This window comes from Saccostrea echinata, unplaced genomic scaffold, assembly GCF_033153115.1.
Source record: "Saccostrea echinata isolate AGI-Se365-2 ecotype Australia unplaced genomic scaffold, CSIRO_AGI_Sech_v1 ptg000047l, whole genome shotgun sequence".
Taxonomy (NCBI): Eukaryota; Metazoa; Mollusca; class Bivalvia; order Ostreida; family Ostreidae; genus Saccostrea; species Saccostrea echinata.
The window spans coordinates 667,356-689,243 of NW_026889796.1; the positions used below are offsets into that span (position 1 = coordinate 667,356).

Here is a 21,888-nt window from a genome sequence, read left to right on the forward strand (position 1 = left end):
TACTATACCTGTAGCAGAGATCCAAATGGGCTACGGATTGTACATATTCAGGGATAACATTTATCTTTATCATATTCAACTGAACAAAAAAAAGTATAATTCAAATACAAACTCTTCACAAAATATTGTATGAGCAAAAAAAAAAAATCATGTAACTCATTTCCATTAAAATGTTACAGTAAATAAAGGAATATGTAAATTTGTTAATCTTTGAGAGTTCTTCTACTCTGAATATTTGGACATTTGAAGTAGAAATACACTAATGTACTTTAAATTTTTCTACAGATACCGCTACTGTATATGGGGATGAAAATTTCAATCTTATTTGGTAATACTCGGAGAAAAATTGTGTCAGATATTTTTTGATTGACTATTTCGAGACCTTGGGCTACGGACTATACATATGATATTTTTCATTTAATGAGAGACCATAAAAAATAGTTGCCTGTATCAGTAAATATTTGTTAAAATTATCTTGGAGTTCACATGTATTTAATAAATCCTTTCACTTGGATATTAAATCAATTTATACAAAAATCCTGTGAAATCTAACAAAATAAAACAAAAAATCACAATACGAGTAAAATAAAAATTGTCAGAACTAAATAATACATGTCAGTGTTAAATGTAATTGGAGTTTTGATGACAAAACTTAGTTTAAAACCATCTAAAGACCAATTTAGTATCTAAGAAGGATGAATTTCATGTGAGCACTGGGGCTACGGGCTATACCGTTAAACATATCTATTGTGGACAATCAACTTAAAGAAAACTATAATTGTATAATTAAATTTTAGGCAATTTTCTTTTTTATTCGGTTTTCTTATAACTGTTCACACCACTTAGTTTGTATATCTATAATACAATAGTACTTAAAAATCAATTGCCTAATGTACTGTGTACATCAATGCCAAATGAAATTCCCGTTCAATAACATTATAATGAATAAAAGCAACAGGAGCTGTAAATAAATCAAGGGATGCTTTTTTTGAGATGGGGGGGGGGTGTTATGGACTATATTACTTCATATATATATATATATATATATATATATATATATATATATATATATATATATATATATATATATATATATATATATATATATAATTGTACTTATTTAGGGCAAAAGATAATTTTCTGCATATGTTAGCAGAAATTTGCCAAATAGGTCCTATTTACTTGTACACTATAACATATTAGGAAATATTTCAAATTTAATTCTTGTATATAGTTCCTTGATCCGGCAGTTGTTTGTTTTCTCACAACTAATTATCCGTTTCCTAGAACAATCCAGAACTCCGGACTACTTAGAGAAACCTCGACTTTCAATTGATAAGGTATGTAATTTGATCTGATTTTAAATGTTATGCTCACATGAAAAGTTGATTAGATTTACAATGTCGTACTTCTATACATTAAACATTATATTATTATGAGACTATAAGAGCAATTCTATCAAAAAATCTATACGTGTTCATCTTCTGAAATAGTTTAACGAGCTTGCACAAACTTCTCCTTACTAACTTTTTTCCCACTGAACTAAATGTAGGCTAAAACATTTTTAATGTTTAATTAAATCAAATGTGGTAAAAGCCAATAAAATCCGATAATTTGCAACATTAACTTTTCTTTTTAAGAAAGGAAATGGTGGTAAAATTTGGGTTTGACTGTATATATAAACATATGATATATATATATAGAGAGAGAGAGAGAGAGACTGATTTAAATAGAAATCACATGAATATAAGATCTCTAAAATAGAAAGAAATCAGACTAGGTTTTCTTTGGTGCTGGAAGCACTTTGTCCCATTTTCTTTATAAATCTATACTTTTTTTTTTTTTACATTATTACAAAATCGTAGAATATTTTCTACTTATCAAGGCAACCACTATGGTTCGTGCTAATTATCCTTAAATAGAAAGAATAGATTAATTGCATGTATTAATTTATTAATTATCCTTAAATAGAAAGAATAGATTAATTACATGTATTAATTTTTCATTGAACAATTAATGTAAATGTACATTTGTTTTCAAAAAACATAAATATTCCAGATATTCTCAACTTTCAACTATTTGTCAACGCATAGCAAGCTTCAATTTATGAAGTACAAATCACAAATTACATACAACTAAAATGCAAATATTAATTCCAAGAGCATGTTTCCATCTATGATTCGCAAACAAAACACGTAAGAAAAATGTACATGTATTATACACGATACAATTGCACATTAATTCTTTTCTTTTGTTGTTGAAGTATTCAAGTATGGGAAGCAGGAGTACCAAATCACAAAAACAAGAAAATGAAACCAAAAGCAAAGATGAAGAAGAAAAACAAAACTATCTAGTCGAATTGGCGGAAAGTATTAAAAATGATAAAGTTAATGACCTTTCCGAAACGTTAAAAGCTCTGCAGGACACTAATATTCAGCAATGGTTGAAAAATGCAGTTCCAAATTCTGGTGGGGATTCTCTTCTTCATATTGCCGTTAAATATCATGATACTTTACATTTTGTCGAACTCCTGGGAAAATATTGTCCAGGTCTCCTAGTAAAACCAAAAGAAAATCCTGAATTTTACGGACAAATACCTCTCCACATTGCAATAGCAAAAGGAAACTTAAGTGTAATTGAGTTGATGCTAAAACAAGCACAGAAAAACACAAATAAGAAGAATTCCTTCCTACAAGGTTTACTACATAAACAAGCTTCTGGCTCCAGATTTGTTAACACTATAATGATGGGACAACTTCCGCTCACTGTTGCAGCACTTAAGGGTGATCCTGAAGTAATAGATTTACTTATAGAATATGGTGCCAATATCGTCCAACAAAATAGTTTATGTGATACAGTTTTCCATTCAATTGTGAAATATGCTGCTATATATCCAGATAAGATTAATTACCTGAAAGAGATGTTATTAAATTTAAACGACAGAATTGAAAATATGGGGGAAGATAATCAACATGAAGAGAATGGCAATAGCAAATATTACAGATATAAGATGTCCTACGTTTGGTTTCTGAGGAACAATGATAATATGACACCTCTACAGCTGGCTGCAAAATACGGTGTAACAGAACTCTTCCAGCTTATTCTGAACCTTGAAAATGTTTATTGTTTCACCAATTCAAATGATGGTCTCTTTGAAATCAAGGAATATGACATCTCGGAAATTGATACTGTATGTAATATTCGAATGACTTTTGAGTCCAAACGAAGTCTGAATATTAAAGGAAATACTAGCACTTATGGCGTAAATAAAACTGCTCCAACAACCTCCGATGCAGAAATTGAGACGTGCCTTTCGCGGAATTGTCCAAAGCAAGAAACTGAATCTGTTTTGGAAATGTTATTTCATTACAATTACGATGGTAGAGATGCCTACAATATGATTGAACTTCCCCCCGTTAAGCGTATAGTCATAAAGAAATGGAAGAACTATTTCTGGTCATTTATGACTATGATGATGTTTCATTTTGTTTTTATGATCGTTCTTACAATTTACACGGTTGAATCGTCTACAATATCCCAAGATTCAACAGCAAACTTTACAGATATGAACTATACCTCAAATCAATTTATTCTTGTCTTTCGATGGATGTCTTTGATAATAGGAGTTCTATATACTTTCATTGCAGTCTGTGTAATCATTACAAAATTAAGGAGAAATAACGCATTGTACTATGCACTCCACAATCTAGAGTACATTTTGCCCTTACTTTTCTGTGGAATTTCTTTAGTTATTGACAGCATAATGGATTCAGTGTCAGAACAGCAAAATGAAAATATTCCTTTGATAATTGCTCTTGTATTTGGTTGGTGGGTTAACGTATTTTTCCTGTCACCTTTTAAGTATTTTAGTTTTTTCACAGAAATGATTAAAAGAGTTTTGATAGGAGATTTCATACGGTTCGGTTTAATAATTTTGTTTGAACTTTTCGCATTTACCGCTGGGATGTACAGCGTCTTTCAAGGCGTAGAAGTAGAGGGAGAAATCTTTAGATCGTTTGAAAGAACCTTATTGACACTTTTCAAACTAGGAATAGGCATAGAAGACATAGATGTTTTATACGAAGCTCGAATTCCATGGCTTGCCATTTCCATTTACGCACTCTTTATATCATTTACGTACCTACTGATGTTAAATGCTTTGATTGCAATGATGTCTGAAACTTGTTCTAATATTCTTAAAGAACAATATCCTCAATGGCGAATTCAGCAATTATCAGTTGTTCTTTTCTTAGAAGATATTCTCTGTCTTTGTTGGTTTGAAACGATTTTGTCAGAAATTGGAAATAAAAAAGACATGGAGCTTTTTCTTCCAAATAACCATTATGGAAAACATGCAAGATATTTCATGGAAATCCATTCTCTTCAATCGGAGTACGCAACTGCTGAAGATAAAGAACAAATAATGAAGAAAAATCTAAACCTATTACAGGCAATTTGCACATCTCCTGAGACTGACGAATTAACAAATATGGACGAAAGCATTGATAATATGGAAGAAAATAATAAAAAATCTAGAGATTTTCGAAGAAATCTTACACAACGGAGAAAATCTTCTAAGAGATATTTCCCCTTGTCTACTGTTCCTTCTAAGTCGAGGAGAAAAGAAGCGTCTTCAATCGAGAATCAACATAGAAGTCCGACTAATGTTGTTTCAACAGATAACGACATTCAGCCAGCGCCTGATAACAGTGATTCATTACTATGATTGAATCATCATGTGTAGTACCAATACTGTTCTGTATGTTGATATTCGAACATTGACTAATCAGTTCTTTAAAAAAACAGATCTGATTTTATTCACGTATGCTCTCAAAAACCCAGAAACATTGGGGAAATAATTTTAGATTTCATCATTATTTTTTTTTTTTTTTCAATATATAAAATGTTAGAAATGTAAAACATGATTTTTCTTCATATCAATATTTGTTATACTGTCATTAGAACTGTTTTGCTATAAACATCATTCGCATCATTTGTATTATCTATTTGACAATATTTCATATTCCGAAAATTTTCTGTCTAAATGAAAAAGAAATATATTTTGCTATATGAGTGTTTTATAGAATTGTACCATTTATTACATCGTTCTACATGTATTTGAAAGCAGATTTTTTGTCATATCTTAAATTGGAGAAACTATTCCTGTGACCTACATAGCACCATTTGCAAAAGACAAAGGATTAGAAACAGATATGATTGGATACCTCCTCACGATTTCAGCAGCCAGTGGTTAAAATAAAAGAACTTTGTTCATATTAATTTCATAGGATTAGAAAATCTTAGCCATGGTTTAGTTATGGGCACCGTAACAAAAGGGACATCGATTGCTATTACATCAACATTAGTCGGTACGTTTGAATCACTGTACTTCACCTGTCAAGCTTCAACTCTTCTTAAAATGATGTATTCAGTCATTTTTAATGCATGAGGGTGCAAGACTCGAATATATCTTTATAGAAGGATGAAGATTAGTGCAATGTACATGTAGTTTCGAAAAAGAGTTAAGTGGACAAAATGTAAGAACCACATGCCTCTATATCAATTATATTTACAGGTTTTATACCAGACAAGACTGGATCGTATGTGGGTGGATTCTACATCATGGACATTTGTTTGATTCTTGATGGATTTTTATTGTTATTGAAGTCATTGTTATCAAAATATTTACAATTCCAATGTCTTTGTCCGAGATAAAATTACAAATTGTAAAAATACTTTATTTCTACATAAATCTACTGGTTCATCGATAGGCGCGGTTAAAAAAAAATCACGTGCGGGGCGGTACAAATAGAGATAGAAGCGGGGCTATTAGCACGGGAATTTGCAGAATCAGGAGCATGTAAATATAAGGAATAACTGTCAGATTTTTTTGGATTCATGACGATGATCAATCGATTGGCTTGCGTGATAATTTTATGCATAAACGCCTTCGGCGTTTATGCAAATTATCACGCAAGCCACTCGATTGATCACATCACGAATCCAAAAAATAAGACAGTTATTCCTTAAATAAAGATGTTCTCCTAAGGTTAGGTTGTACTATTGTTTACTGAAGGCAAAGGATTTATAATAATATACTAAACTAAAGTATAATTTAATAGTGTTTATGAAATAAAAATTTATATCACGGAATCCATGTGATTGGTCATTCGCTTCGTGCTCGGGAAGACCAGGTTCGATTCTTGTTCACCATGCCACGTCAAACATGAGACGTAAACATAGGTAGTGACTGTTCTTTCGCCATGCGCCCGGCACTAGAAGTAGGTCACAGGTCGTTTCGGGTCAAGGTTGGCGTTAGCACGATAAAGTTTACGGGGACGTCTCAATATGAATAAACATTCTCGAATGGGACGTAAAACAACATAAAATCAATCAAGCAAGTAGAAATGCAGGTATTGGATACTCAGATATGTTGTCTGTAGCTTAAAATATGAAAATATCATCGCAAATAATTTTACATTTATGTATGCAACCCATTTCACATTTAAACCATGGTAACACCTACTGTTTCATAGCACCATCCAAGTACCTGTATTGATCATCAGTATCGATCACGTTTGCAAAATTAAAAAAAAATGAGTACGTGTGTCAGTAAGTGCGTAGTCACATAACAAGGAAGCAATTTATAATACATTACTTGTTAGCATCTTCAGCAATATTTGTTATTCAAAATACTCAGCGTCAAGCTGAAGTATCTGTATCAGCTTTGCTGTGATCATCGTTTCAATGTCACAAGATGATTCCAAAAATTTAAAACATTTCTGGAGAGCTGGCAGTGGAACCGTTTAAAAATTAAATTATTCAAGGAGCCAGGAGTTTTATACACAGGAAAACCTTGTGTACGAATTGACTTCAGTTTTGTGTACGAGTTGATATGAAGCATAGAAGAATATGTACAGGCCTTAGTGAATTGAAAATATGAACCACTGACATTTAATTTTTAATTGTCGTTAAAATACTGCGATGATTGTAAATTTTTAATGATTAAATGAGTTATTGTAGTAGGAAAATATCGCAGTTTATCAAGTATATGACAGGAAAATGTTACCTGAATCGTGCCCAAAATGACCAACCTACAAAAGTACAGAAGTCGCTGAATTAATATAATAAATTGAGAAGATTAGTTGTAACGAAAAGGAACAAGTCAGAATTAGAAATTAATTATCTTCCGTGTTCTTTTTTAGCTTCAAAAACATTAATGCTACATCGTTTGAAGAATAATTGATATGCATTTCACCACGTAAAAACCATTACCTTAGTTATTTGCGGTATCAGAATTATCATTCAAAGTCGAATTTCTGTAGCTAAACATGCAAATGTCAATTATTTTGTAACACCTGGGACTTTACGTGCCGCATTTTTGTAAGCTCCCTAGGTGATTGACTTTTTGTACTGAGTTATTTTCTGTATCAGTTTTAGGATGTACTAGGAAACATTACAGAAATAATATACAGATCTATTTCCAATTCATGACAAAATATTGATGAAGAGAGACCTAAGATTGAACCAAATCAGTGAGCCTTGAGAAATGCTTTATAAGATATATGATTTTTCACTGTGAAGTTCAGCAAAAGAAGTGAGCGTCGCAGAAATTTCTCAGTAGGATTAATCGCAAGCTGTAAACATACAAAAGGAAAAAAATAGTTTTAAAATTTTTGAAAAATGTAATATAATTAATCACTTTATATAAATATGAAAAAATCGACTTTACATCATAATCAAATTACTGGCTATATACATATGTTCTTTCATAAAGAAAACAAAACAAAAAACTTGAATCGTTGAATTGATGACCATCCTATAGGGACCCGCTTTTTGCAAAGGACGTTAGGATAAAAGGTAAGGCATCGACATCAACTACATGATAAGAACAATTTTTCTATATATCTATGCAAAGGAAAAGAATAATATTGAGATTTGCTATGACCCTGACAACTAACCTATAAAACTTGACTCAAGGACACTCCACATCCTCTACCCACGGGTACTCAACGGGTGAAGTTTTAGCCAGGTTAGGTCAAGGGGAGAAAAAAATATTCTCTAGACAAGGATTTTACGCAAAGCGGTTTTCTGACCGTAACCCTTGACCTTATAAGAAAATTTGTTCAAGTTAACTACACACCACTTTCAACGGAAATACTTTGCGTTACGTTTGAGCCCAACTGGGCCAAGAGGAAATTATATATGCTCTGGACAAATGAAATCGGACAGAAGACGGATGGACGGACATACTGATCACTAAAGAGCACCAACAGAGCGGACCATAATTAATTGTGTTTATCTTTGGAATGCTGTTCTAATAAAAATGACATCTGACGGAACAATTTTGACAAGTGACAACTGTTGTAAAATTCCAAACTTATAATAGATATGGTGTTATGTAAATTGAAGTAATTATATATCAAATAAACCATTACAAGGTTTGTCCACAGTACTACTTACTTAGTCCTCTTAGTGCTTTGAGCACATGAGGCCTGCACCGCTGTCTGTCCGTTGACATTTGCTGTACCATGCCCTAAGTCCATCCCTGATCTTTTATCTCTTTTCTACTGAACGTCGCCATGTCTCCTTTGGTCGTCCTCTGTTTCGCTTTTCTGGTGGTGTCCATCTTAAGGCTACCCTTGGTATATATATCTGATGTTTCCATTCTCAGGACATGGCCAATCCATTTCCATCGTTTTTCTTTGATCTGGTCGGATAGAGCAGCTGTCTGTGTTCCTTCATACAGCTCCTCATTGCTAATCTTTCCTAACAAAAGGAATACTATAGTTAACTATAGTTTACTATAGTAAACTTTAGTTTACTATAGTATCAAAGTTTTTACTCTATTAAATCAAAGTTTTTACTATATTAAATCAAATTTGTTTTACTGTAGATTTCAGATTTTTATATTTTATGTTTTGCAATTCATACATGCACATTTTTGATATTAAATGAAAACATTACTTGTACATGTATATTCACGTATTTTTTTTCTTCTAAATTTTACCACATTGTTTTTGCATTTTAGTAATTTTAAGCATTGAAATCTCCAAATATGTTCCAAAGTTAAGTTTCATAGCAAATCAAAGTACCAAAGTATATTAAATTTTTGTTGTTCATGTTTGGAAGGTATCTAGTTCACCCCTTCTAATGGTATTGTGAATTACATTCAAGACACGTGGTGTAGGTTGACCTATTCAAAGTTTATAGGGTAGAACCGGTCTTATAAATAATATTGGCAGTAAACAGCAAACTGCTTTAGCCTATTTCTTTTTAAAACATATCCTGAGAAAAATGTGTATCCAGACCTTTTAGAAAGATTTGATATTAAACAGAAAAGAGCGGGTAGGTTAAAAATCATAATCTACTTAAACCTCGCTTTTGTGATAATTTAGGGCGAGAATATTTTTGGAGCTTAGTAGTGACAATTTTTCCAAAATTGCCCGATAAGCTGGTAGAAAAAATGTGTAATATGTCTTCTAGAATGTCAAACCTTTGTTAACCTTATATGGCTATTGTTATTAATACGCACAGAGGATATTACCACGAACAATTGACCAATCGTTGAATGAATAGCAACGTTTCTTGGACTACATGTTTATATATTACTTCGAACACGTGGTTCAGGTCAATCAGCAAAACTGCAAACTGCAAAAAAATCAATTTAAAAAAAACTGTTTTATGAAAAAACACAAAGATTAGAAACTATGAAAGTGATCGTGATGGGGTCATCCCTACTCCAAAGATAAAAATGAAAATTTCAAAACCATATTGCACTTCGTCGGACATCACCTATTACATTTTAAAAGATTTGGTACTATGTAAAATATGAGGGGAGTTATGCTAATCAGGTTTTTGTCGTTTTTCGACCCTCCATTGGCCTCCTTGGTGAAAAATAAAATTTTCAAAACCTTATTGCACATATACAAAACACCACCAATTATCTTGCAAAACTTGATTTGGCTACTATTTCCCAGCAGGCACGCAACGTTGTTTCAACGTTGAAAGTAGGTGGAATATAAGTTGCAACGTTGAGCAACTATAGTTCAAAGTTGTTTCAACGTTGAATCCTCAACCTTTTTACAGCGTTGGATCAACGTTGAAGATGCAACATATTTTCAACGTTGAATGTTTGTCGATATTTCAACGTTGAAACAATGTTGAAGATTCAGCATATTTTCACCGTTGAATGTTTAATATTATTTCAATATGTTGAAACAACGTTGAAGATTCAACATATTTTCAACGTTAAATATTTGCTGTTATTTTAAGGTTGAAGCAATGTTAAAAATGCAGCATATTTTCAACTTTGAATTTCGTTGATATTTCAACGTTGAAACAACGTCGAGGATGCAACATATTTTCAACATTGAACCCGAACTTTCTTTAGAAAGTATAATTATACTTTCAGCCTGTTTATTATTTGACAAAACTGTACAAAAATAAAAGGAGCATATAGATACATGAGTAAAATCAAGCCATGGAATTTAAAGATTTCTTCCAGAGACTATCCAGCAGAATCCTGAAGAAAAGTTCACAATCCTGGACCAAGGAAAAACAAATTCATAACAATTGGGGTAACAGATACTAGAACCCACCACTTCTAACGGATGATGGGCGCTTAAACAAGAAAACTATTTTTACTCGTCTATAGCGTATCATGCAGGATATCCAGCTGCTTGATCCGCTTCGGTTATAAATATTCTCGGATGGGAAAGTTTACAATTCTAATTAAATTATAGTTGCAAGTTCAAAATATTGTATTACAACCAAGAATTAACTTACCGACTGGTTTAAATGCACCACTTGAGTCAAATAAGGTGTCATTTATCGCGAAATCTATTCTTATATATATATAGTATTTGCAAATGACATGAATCTGCATTATCTCGAAATTTAATTGTTGGGACAACAATTTCGCTATTTCACACCCTCCAAAAGTCTTGTTGAATTCATACGAAGAGTGGTAATACATACTTCCAAATTATAAAGTTTCAATTTCTGACACAATTGAATCAACGCAAAAAACACACCTTCTTCTATATTGGAAATAACTTGTTAGAAATGTGGATTCATGCCCTTACCTTGGCGTTTACTTCCATGAAAAAAAGCAACTTTACCCCAAGTAGTGAAGTTTCACCAAAACCTGACGGGAAAGCATCGGGTAATAACATCCAGCAAAATACATCATTTGAAAGACATTGGATTCTAAGCCTATAAGCGTCGAATTTGATCTGATGATCCGCGCCTCTCAATGAGACGTGATCCGGCTTTTCGGGTAAAGTTACTAATATAATGATAAACCATTCTGTTATTAACTAAATATAATTAAGAAATTATCTGGGATCAATTATACAACTTAATCCATTAAGCAAAACACATTTTCAAGGACCTCTTTGGAAACGCAAGGAAAAACCATGTTATTAGTTTCAGAGAGTGATGATATGGATTCAGAAAACCACATTGTGGTGATCCGGAAAGTCGGATCACACAATCATGTGATTGTATTATATCAACAGTAAAACTGGGTGATGCACTCTTGGGTATATAATAAAACACCCTACTTTCCGTCATTTCTGGGGCACGTATTGCTTAGCACTAGTATCGGCAATATATGGAGTAACTGGATGGATCCCCCAAAAGACAGAGCTGCATAATAACATACTGGAACCCACCACTTCTGATGGGTGATGGACGCTTAACCAAGCAAAATATTTTTACACGTCTATAGCGTATCATGCAGGATATCCGCTGCTTGGTCCGCTAGGGTTAGAAATACATGTATTCTCGCGGAATTACATCAATTCTATTAACCCAGTTTAAAAGCAAATCAGTTGTTCTCCTACAGGACGCTATGAAAGAAACCAGTAAAGTCTCTGCATTGGAAAAGGAATTGCTCAATGTACATCCAAGAAAATACGATAAAATTCATAAGGCATTTGGCATATTATGCAAGGAAATAAAACGTACTTGTTGTAATTCACCGAAGAAGAATTCTATATACCAGTGTATTATCTGCTCAAAACCCTTTACAAACAGTTTTCAACATGCTATAGCGATTTGTTCTATAACATCTAATGAAAGATCTGAATTTATGTTTGAATTATCATATGAATACAATGATGTTTACATAGATTTTGTTACATTAAACGAGTACAATTTTTACCTTTCTGTTCTTAGGGGTACCCATGACCAAGTTTTAGACAAAAAGAAATTCATGTTAAAATGTTTTTCATTCATAGTATCTAGCATAGCCACTTACTACGATAATGTGTATGATACACACATGAGATGTTTTTATGTTTTCATACAGAGTATATAAGCAAATTGTACATGCCGCATTTTTTTTTCTTTATTATTTTCTTTTTATATATTTATATATTTTCATTAATGTAGATATGTTGTAATAGTTGTTTCGTTTATCAAATCTCCAAATGGAGGAAATAAAGATTGAATGAATGAATATATATATATATATATATATATATATATATATATATATATATATATATATATATATATATATATATATATATATATATATATATATATAACACAATTTATTCAATTATTTACTTACTTGTTATGAAGCTTAACGTATCACAGAACTACAATTAAATTATTTTTTTATGTTTATCTGACTTCAAATAGAAATGAGATATGTACTTGTATGAGTTGATGAAACAGTTTATTTTGTACATTTCTCAAAGACTGAGCAGTGAGCTCATACCTTAAGTGTGTAATATTGACTCAGACTACATACAGTCACTCCTCGTTATCTCGAACTCGATCGGGCAGAAGAAGAAAAAAATCCGAAGATTCGAGATATTAGGGGTAAAATACTTAAATCTTATAAGCATGATTTCTATCAAAACACAATAATTAAATTAATTCTCAATACAATACATAAAAGATGGGTATTTTTAACTACTGAAATACTAATGTAATATGAAGAGAAATGTTATGCATTGTAAAAAATAATATCATTTGAGGTAAAATGCAGAGATATACTATGCAATGAGATGGAAAATAATTATCATAAATACATGTATTATATTAAATAAAACATATAATGTTGATTCATACTCAAACGAACATAAAATCATACAAAAAATAAAACACAATAACAATTAATGAAAATGAATTCTACTTTGTCAACTAAATTATAGCACATTCGTATCTGATTTTTTTTTTTTTTTTTTTAAAGTTATTATTTCAATTGTTGATATTCTTGTGTTGTTGCTCAAAAAAAAATTATTCAGGATATACATTTTATTAAAAGACCGGATTGGAATGCTCTCTCTCTCTCTCTCTCTCTCTCTCTCTCTCATCATTATGGTGTTATCACAACTCCTTGTTCTATGTTTTTGGAATCAGTTCTTCTTTTTTCTAACTTTCTACACAGCGGTTCCAAGAACAGTATTACTCCACTAATAATAAGAGTTGATCCCATGACATAGAAGGAAGCATAGAAAGATCCCGATGTGTCTCTTAGATATCCTGAAACAGATAACCGTATAATGTTAATCATTATTTTAGCGAGTGACTGATTTGCATGAGGACAATATATTTCACAGTGAATAAAAAATTATGTAAGCATTTGAAAAAAAAAACATTTGGTGAAAATTTTTTTAAAAAAGAGAGAGAGAGAGAGTCGTGTCGGATTGACAAAAGGTAGGTATAAATGAACAATTTATTTAAAAGTGTTGTACAAGCAAAAGATAAGAAATTAAACACTTAAAAAACATCCCCTTATATAGAATTTGGTGCAAAGTAAAAATACTTGAAGTATTTTTATTTTGCATCAAATTCTGACATCATTCCTTTCTCCGTGACAATGATTTGAATAATTTTGAACCTACACTGCATGGGGATGCTTGTTTACATGTATAGGTTGAGAATGTGTAGTCTTATATTTCTTGAAAGGAAAATTTTAAAGAATTCCCCAATAATCTACATAAATCTTATTACATCCTTTTTGTGACCTGTTCTCTGGCCCAGAGGCCATGGTTGATGAAAGCTTTCACAAAAGTTTCATCACTTTTAATTTTGAATGATCCTTCGTTTTTTTTTTTAATTTTCATTATTCCTCAGAAAAAGATCGACCTAGCTTTTCTTTTGAAGGGGAATTTGAATTTCCATCACTCAAGGAAACTTCTTTTACAAAAATCTTTCAAATTGGCCATGTGGTTTTGGAGAAAAAGAATGTGCAAAAGTTTACGTTTGGGCGACAAACACCACTCGACGAACAACGACGGACAAAAGCAAATAGCAAATACATGTAACTCAAGTGACCTTAAAATATTAATTTAACATTTACTATCAAACGTTGTTTTAGATTTACCTAATATTGGGTTGGAAATAGATAGTCCTAGTCCTTGCATCATCATATTTATAGCCATTGCACTGGAAAGATTGTCTAATCCTACAAATTCTGCAATTACAGCAGGAAATAAACCAAAATACACACTTCCGAAAACTCCAAATGTTACGGATAGGAAAGACATTGTCAAGAAGTTCGTATACAATGAAATGAGCATACAAGATGCCCCGGTTATTATCAAAGAAACAGCCATCATGTGAGTTTTTGACATACAATTTCGATGGATAAGAAAAGCTACAAAAATCTTAGACAACAAGTTTGAAGCTCCTATCATGATCACCAGGAGAGTAATTTTACTATCTGCTATTTGAAGATCTTTAGCGTGTGGAGGTATAAAAACCACTATCTGAACACATCCGATTATTGCTAGAAAACATACGGGAATCCACATTCTGAATAAAACATTTTGCAAAACTTCAAAGTTTATCCATATGTTGCATATATTTTTTATTTTGCTCTTATTTTTCGTATCAAGAACAATTATTTTTAAAATTGACATCTTTCCCTTGTTGCAATTTTCTTGGGTCAGCTTGTTATGCGTACAATTTTCTTTAATGGTATGATTTCCAAAATTTGGTGTATGATTCCTATCATGTTTACCATAATTGTTAGTTGTCCAAACTTTTTGGTTGGAAAGAATGTCTTTTGAATTTACTTTATTGCCACTTATCCGCTCTTTATAGAATGCCACTGGTCTCATTAAAGCTCCCGCTACACAAAGATTCAGAAGGAGGCCTCCAATGATGACAAGGGCACCTTTAAGACCGTAGTTATCAAGAAGAATTCTTATGACGGGAGGGAATATCAAACTTCCAAAGCTGGCTCCCATATTTCCTAAGGTGGCTGCCATTCCTCGTTTCTTGTTAAAGTATCTGCTTAGAACTACTAGTGCTGGCCCGTAGGAAAATCCATAAGCGATACCTTAAAACAACAGTGTTGAATTAGCATTTTGACTTCTTTTTATTCGTAGAGAAGAGATAAGTATTTATGATTTTAAAAAAGTGAAATTGTCAATAAATTTTGTATATTTTGAGATTTCTTTAATTTGTGATTTTTAAATTTAAATTACCTGTATATACAATACATGTTTTCAAAAAAATTGAAAGTTGTAGTACGTCAAAAACTCAAAGAAAATATACGACTATGTCGGTCAACAAAGACTCCATTTATGTTTTCTTTTATCAATTATTATTATATCATTATGGAACTAATAAAATGACATCTAGTAACACTGTTACACCGAATGGCTATTTGCTGAACAACTATGCGTATGAGACCTATTTTAATTAATTTTTAATTTGATTTATTTATGCAAACGATGCTCTGCTCATGCTTACGATGAACACATTGCTCTGAGTTGAAGCTTTGTTGTCAGAATTGACGACGTCGCCAAACTCATTTCAACTGACTTTATTTCGCTTTTTCTACTGAGATCAGTATATTTTATTATTACAAGAACAAAGTAACAGCTAATGTTTTTTTTAATTTTATTTGGTTTTTCTTTGTTTCTTTGTATCGTTCTTGTTTCATATCTTTCCATGCATTTAAATGGACGCCTTTACAGAATATATCTCTTAAATGGTTTCCTTCATATACGTGATCAAAATGGCTAAAGCTACATATACAAAGTCCACATTCGTTCCCTTGTTTTACTTTTCTAATTTTACAAGTCAAGATAGATCGAAAAATTTTGTAATGTTTAATGTTTGCAGTCGATATTTCGATATTATATATCAATGATTAACATTTAAAAAAAAAAAATCAAAGCCAATTAGTCTAGTCTAGGTTTTGCTTATACACAGTTCTTCAATCATTAAACAAGAGATACTTTTTACTAAAAGTTCCAATTGCAACTTTTAAATTTAAGGAAAACCCTATTTATCAGCAAAAAAAATATTTAATAAGGAAAATGCATTTTGAAACAATAATTTTTCCTTAAAACGGACTAATTTCAAAACTTCACTACATACCAAATATTACGCCATGAGACAGTATTAGATAGGACATGTCTTTTATTATGGCACTGATGACATATGCTGAGCAACCAAACAGACCTCCAAGTATGATATAAGTCCGACTGGATGCAAGACCAGTTCCAAAGTTCAGTGCGAAGAGAGCTGCGGGGAAAATATTTAAAAGGTCTGTGTTAAACATATTGTAACCCAAGCCAATCCTTGTAAAAAGATTTGCACAACGGATGGGCGGTAAGCAAAGTGAACAAAAATCCTTTTTAATATTATCTTTCTGGGATATCTATAATTGCATAATTATGACATGATTGGACAAAATGATGTAATAAAGATTGCAATCTATGAAGTACTCACAAGAGAAACTGAATATGACAGTCTGTACCGACAATGCCACGGTGATGCTGGAGGCGGACGCCTTATATTCACTCATAAACTCAGCAAAGAAAAGCCCAAAGGAGGAGGTACAGCCAATGACCAGGAACACGACAATGAAGTTTGCTGAAGAGAATTGATCAAATATTAACAATGATGAATTGCACTAGTACTATGGAACAAATTTTACGTAACTATTAAAAAATACCCTCTGTTAAAATCATAAACTCCTTTCTTTGTTTAAAAATGCAGGGATAACGGTTGCGACTTTGCAGAAAAAATACACGACCCGTGTAAGCAAATTATATCATTTTTTCTGCAATAATTGCCAAATATTTCTGCATTTAGAAAGAAAAAAACATTGTTTTCAAAGTAATCTATTAAAAACCTGGTTCTACCTAGATTAGGGAATTGATATCAGCAATCATTTTTCATAAGAAATAAAGAATATATCTAATCAATGTAAATATACATCTCATAACACAGATTGTGGAATTCCTGTTTTATACACTTATCTGACTTTTATATATAGAAACTCACCAACAAGAATCACCCATGCCCAGCCTCTGTCGATCGGAACTCTTTTATCTTCTTCCATTGTTTTCTATTTGCTCTATATTCCACACACTATATATCCTTCTAATTAATCTAAAATACAAGTAGTTGAACAAGCAGGACTTACTTGATTGGAATACATAATGATATACGCCATATAATGTGATATATAACAAAATGATACTGAGAATCCTAATTTTTATTTATAAAATATCAGTCAAATTACCACATCAGGCCAAAGCATTTATTATTTCTATGTTACAAAGGATTTTTTAAGCATTATTAATAGATATAAATAACCCTAGGACCTAATTTTGGTTAAAATAAAGACAACTCCCATTGCCGGAAATATTTTGACATATTCTTTAAATTTACCACCAATATATATTTTAAGAAATATCATGACATTTTTAATTACCAACAATATAAACAAGTAGCATGTCAAAATCTATTTGTGGTGCTCAAAATTTCTGTTTGTGCTCACGATCAAAACTAACGTTTTTTCAGCACATATTTCAAGATAGAGCTAGCAAGTACTTTCATGAGCTCTACACACTGTTATGTGCCAATCTTTTTACTTTGCAGAATAAAAAATATAAAATCCACATTTTTGTGGAACCTTGAGAAAAAAAGTGACCCCGCCTCCGGAAAATTTTCTGTCCAAAGCATTTAACATTGCATCCATGATTTTGCATATTTTTGTCAGTGCTGTGACGTTTTTGTCAGTGTTGTCACAGGAAACATTACAGAACATCTATTGATGAGTAAGTTATTAAAATAAAAATATTCAAGGTAAATCAGCAAAAAAGAAATATTTACATATTTTTTTAGAATGGTCTCAAGATCTAAAAGCGTAAATTTTTTTCTGCTATTTTCATGTTGTGTGAAATAAATTATAAAGTTGTCTTTCTATGCATAGAAAATGCGCAGTTTCTTTGAGGTGTTCTAATATTACTTATATAACTTGTGTCAGCGGTCAAAATGTCGGTCGGTCGGGAATCGTGAGCAAAATTTATTATTTACCAAATGAAAGGTGAAGATAACGAACAGTGATTATTCTCTTAGTCTATTAAAAAAATACAAATTATAAGCAGAGCCAACACAGACCTCTGAAAACGGAGGTGGGATCAGGTGCCAAGGAGGAGTAGCATCCCCTGTCGATTGATCACATCCACCGTGTGCTATTTGTTATGACTGGGTAAACGCAAAAAATTCGTAGACAATTCAGTGTCAAAATAACAGCCTAACAATTTGTATAAAAGTCAGTATTCGACTTAACGACAGATTTTATTTGCAAACAAAGTCTTTGTATCGACCATAGAATTTGTGAAATGCTGACTTTGTATCTTCAACTCACTTGGCAATAGCCTTCGTTTCAGATATTGTTCGTACGTAGAACATTCTATTGTGTATCGAATCAACTGGGAGATATAAACTCCATATGCAGGTGTTAATGGTACATTGCTTGATAAAAATCAAAAGAATAGAAATAAATGTTTATTAATTGGTAATACGTCGTCGATATATCTAAATGTCGAATTGAAGACCACAGCAAGAGAATTCTTTTTGGAAGTTTTTTAATAAAATCTGCTTCATATGAATACAAAAACAGATCTGCTAATAAGGGATCCAATTCTCCAACAGATTTTTGGAAGACATGTGGTCTCCGAAAACCACATACATGTAGATATTGTCAATGAGAAATTCAAGCATCTTTTTAGTATCAGTCTTGGAGTACATGTGTATAGAATCAGAATGTTTTAAACAAAATCAGCTTGTTTTTGACCAATGACAAGGTACACAAATCTACAAGTTTCATGTTTATTAAAGAAGCGGAAGAATTCTTGAAGAAATCGAAAATGCTAAATATACTGTTTACCAAAATCTCTTCTGTGACAACGAACAATTCCAAGAAGGATAAGACAGCTTTTAAGATGTCTTAAGACAGTTTAAAGATGTACCTACGTTATGAGGATTTCAAGAAAAATATCTTTGTACTAAGGGTGGTCTGAGAGATATGATTAAATGATGTAAAATGTATATTATGCGACCTGTAGTAAAGATGAAAAAGCACACTCTATGAAAAAAAAAATCTCCAGTTCTTTGGATAAAAGTTTGACATGTTCTGCCACGTATGAAATTTTATATGCCCTAACAAAAGGTATGTAATTAAAAGTTATTGCGTTTGAAGTTATGAAGATAGTCAATAAAAATTAGAATTGTGTACGTGATTTACGAAGCTACTATTGAACAAACATGAAATTTACATAAATTAAAGAGAGATATGAACACATTATTAAACCACAGGTTTCTGACAAGTCTGTATTGCTACTGGTCTAAAATAAAATTAGTCACAAGGGGGAGCAATTAATAAAGGGCTCAAAGCATTTCTCAATTTTTGTTGATACATAAGGGAAATTACCGAGTTTAATTCCTTCAGAGGCAAAAGTGGAAATTTTCTTCAAAAATATTTTTGTTGATCATGTTATAGTCAGCATTTGTTTCATTCAAAGCTTGGAAGCATGATAGCATATGTATACTATTTAGGTTTTTTTTATTATTTAAATTCAAAAATCAACAATTATCAATATTTACAAAATTAGCCTTGTTTGTAAATAATAGTATTATAGCACTGTATAATGCAAGTTTTTTTTAAGTACATATCAGATAAAACATGATTTCTGCAATTTTTTTCATCAATCTAACAACGAAAACCATAATTAAATTTAAAATGTATACAGGGTTATTTTCGCCCCGTGTTATTTTCGCCCTTTCATACTTGCAAACAATTTTGCCCCGTTTTAAATTCGCCCAATCACAATTCTGTTTAACAAATTAAACTGTGATTTTTGAATTCGCCCGTTTTAAATTCGCCCACTTGTGCATAGGGCGAAAGGGGCGAAAATAAAACGGGGGCGAAAATTTCCCTGTATACTAATAATTAATTATACATGTAAAATAGACAGTTTTCTCAAATATTGACTTATCTTTCTCCTAGTAATTGCAGGGTAATCTTCGGCCGAAATGAAAAATAAGAGAAAGTCATATTATTAAGCTATTTTAATTCTTGACAAGTAAAACTAAAATAGAAAATAGAAAAATACCTACCATTTATTGAGGGTTATATATTTGCAGTTCCATGAATTAAGAATAAAAAAAATCATTTATAAATGTTTGTCTTTCAGGGGAAAACCTAACCGTCTTCTAATTAATTCTTACCTCATTTTATGTTATAATCTCAAATAATTGATGGGATTTTCCACTTATCATTAATCCATTGATTAGGAAAAGCCTTTAGTAAGTATATTTTTGTACTATTATAAATTTTCTTTTGTGCTATTTTTTTTTTTTTACTTTAAAAAAAAAGAAGCTTTGAGCTATTCAGTGCCTAGATACATTGTAAGATCTTCAGTTTGCACGCAGTCCTCTTCGAGTTCGATAAAGGGGTTTTTCCAATGAAAATTTAAGTATATATATATATATATATATATATATATATAGCAAATCTTTGAAAACGTTCATAGACATGAAAAGTACTCACCCTTATCCTGGGGCTATTCAGCTACTTCATCCCTTTATAGAAGTTAATGTGTTCTATGCGATGCATTCTACTAGAGTTTGTGTGTCCTATATTTAGAATGACTTGCATCACGTTTCAGGATGATTCTGTGCTACATAAATTGTTCTGATAAGAATAACAAGTACGTGCACTTGTAAACGCTCCATTCAAAACAAAAGTGTAGCGCATAAAATGTGTAATGCTTGTTTTACAATGTTAAAAGGAAAAGGTTAATGTTTGTGAAGTAATTAGAGAATTATTAACTCGCAAATTATATATAATTATTATATGACTATTGTGCACTATTTGATGTATATATAGGAACAGTAAATAATTTTGAGCATTTGGTCTCTTTCAAGACTGGGCTGTTCTCTCTTATTCATAGGTAACTATGAAGAGAGGACAGCTAATTTTAGAGAGAGAGAGAGAGGGGGGGGGGCATACAGACTGCAATATTGCAATGTTATATTTCAATAAACATAAAACAACATATGTAGAGGAAATTATTGCAAGCCATTATGAATGTAGAACACACATACTTTAGTGCAAACTGGGCATACTAACTCTACAATGTATATATACTGTGATGATTAAGTGATCCTCTGTCGAGAAGTTGACCTTACGATTAAGGTGATTACTTTTTTTGGTGTATGTATGCTTACAAAAATTTACAAAAACTGATTCAGAAAATTATTTAAAAATAAAAGAAATACCAAAATGCAAATGACTCAGCTTATAAAATTGCCATTAAATCAAATTTAAAGTTAACGTGTCTTCAGTGATTGATTAACTTGTGAGAAATATGTCAGTTAAAATACAATTCATTTACAGCTTGCTAAGTGAAGATCTTACCTTCACTGTAGATATTATTCAGCCACCTACATTGTATTTATAATCTATTTAGAAAGAATAATGATCAGGCGCGGATCCAGGATTTGAAGTTAGAGGGGGCGCAAAAAGTAGGCAGGGGGTCTGGGGGCCGCTTTGAGGCCCCCAGTGGGTCCAGGGGGCGAAGCTCCCGGGAGCTCCTGGATTCTAGAGATTTT

The 21,888-nt window shown here is 31.8% G+C and overlaps 2 protein-coding genes across 3 annotated transcripts; one reads left to right on the forward strand and one right to left on the reverse strand.

The window, feature by feature from the left end:
- Positions 1 to 2,272: 2,272 nt before the first annotated feature.
- LOC133202857 (transient receptor potential cation channel subfamily V member 5-like) lies at positions 2,273 to 4,726 on the forward strand. Its single transcript, XM_061338730.1, has one exon. The coding sequence runs from the start codon at positions 2,273 to 2,275 to the stop codon at positions 4,724 to 4,726; it is 2,454 nt and encodes an 817-aa protein (XP_061194714.1).
- An 8,426-nt stretch (positions 4,727 to 13,152) lies between these two features.
- LOC133202467 (monocarboxylate transporter 12-like) lies at positions 13,153 to 20,910 on the reverse strand. Of its 2 annotated transcripts, XM_061338296.1 has the most exons (7): positions 20,825 to 20,910; positions 17,269 to 17,376; positions 16,711 to 16,854; positions 16,357 to 16,503; positions 14,987 to 15,307; positions 14,348 to 14,437; positions 13,153 to 13,503 (listed from the first exon to the last, which is right to left on the reverse strand). In XM_061338296.1, the coding sequence occupies exons 2-7, from the start codon at positions 17,324 to 17,326 to the stop codon at positions 13,337 to 13,339; spliced, it is 927 nt and encodes a 308-aa protein (XP_061194280.1). In that variant the 5' UTR covers positions 17,327 to 17,376; positions 20,825 to 20,910; the 3' UTR covers positions 13,153 to 13,336. The 2 variants fall into 2 exon arrangements, with proteins under 2 accessions (XP_061194280.1, XP_061194279.1); XM_061338295.1 differs by having other exon boundaries at positions 14,348 to 15,307.
- Positions 20,911 to 21,888: the final 978 nt, after the last annotated feature.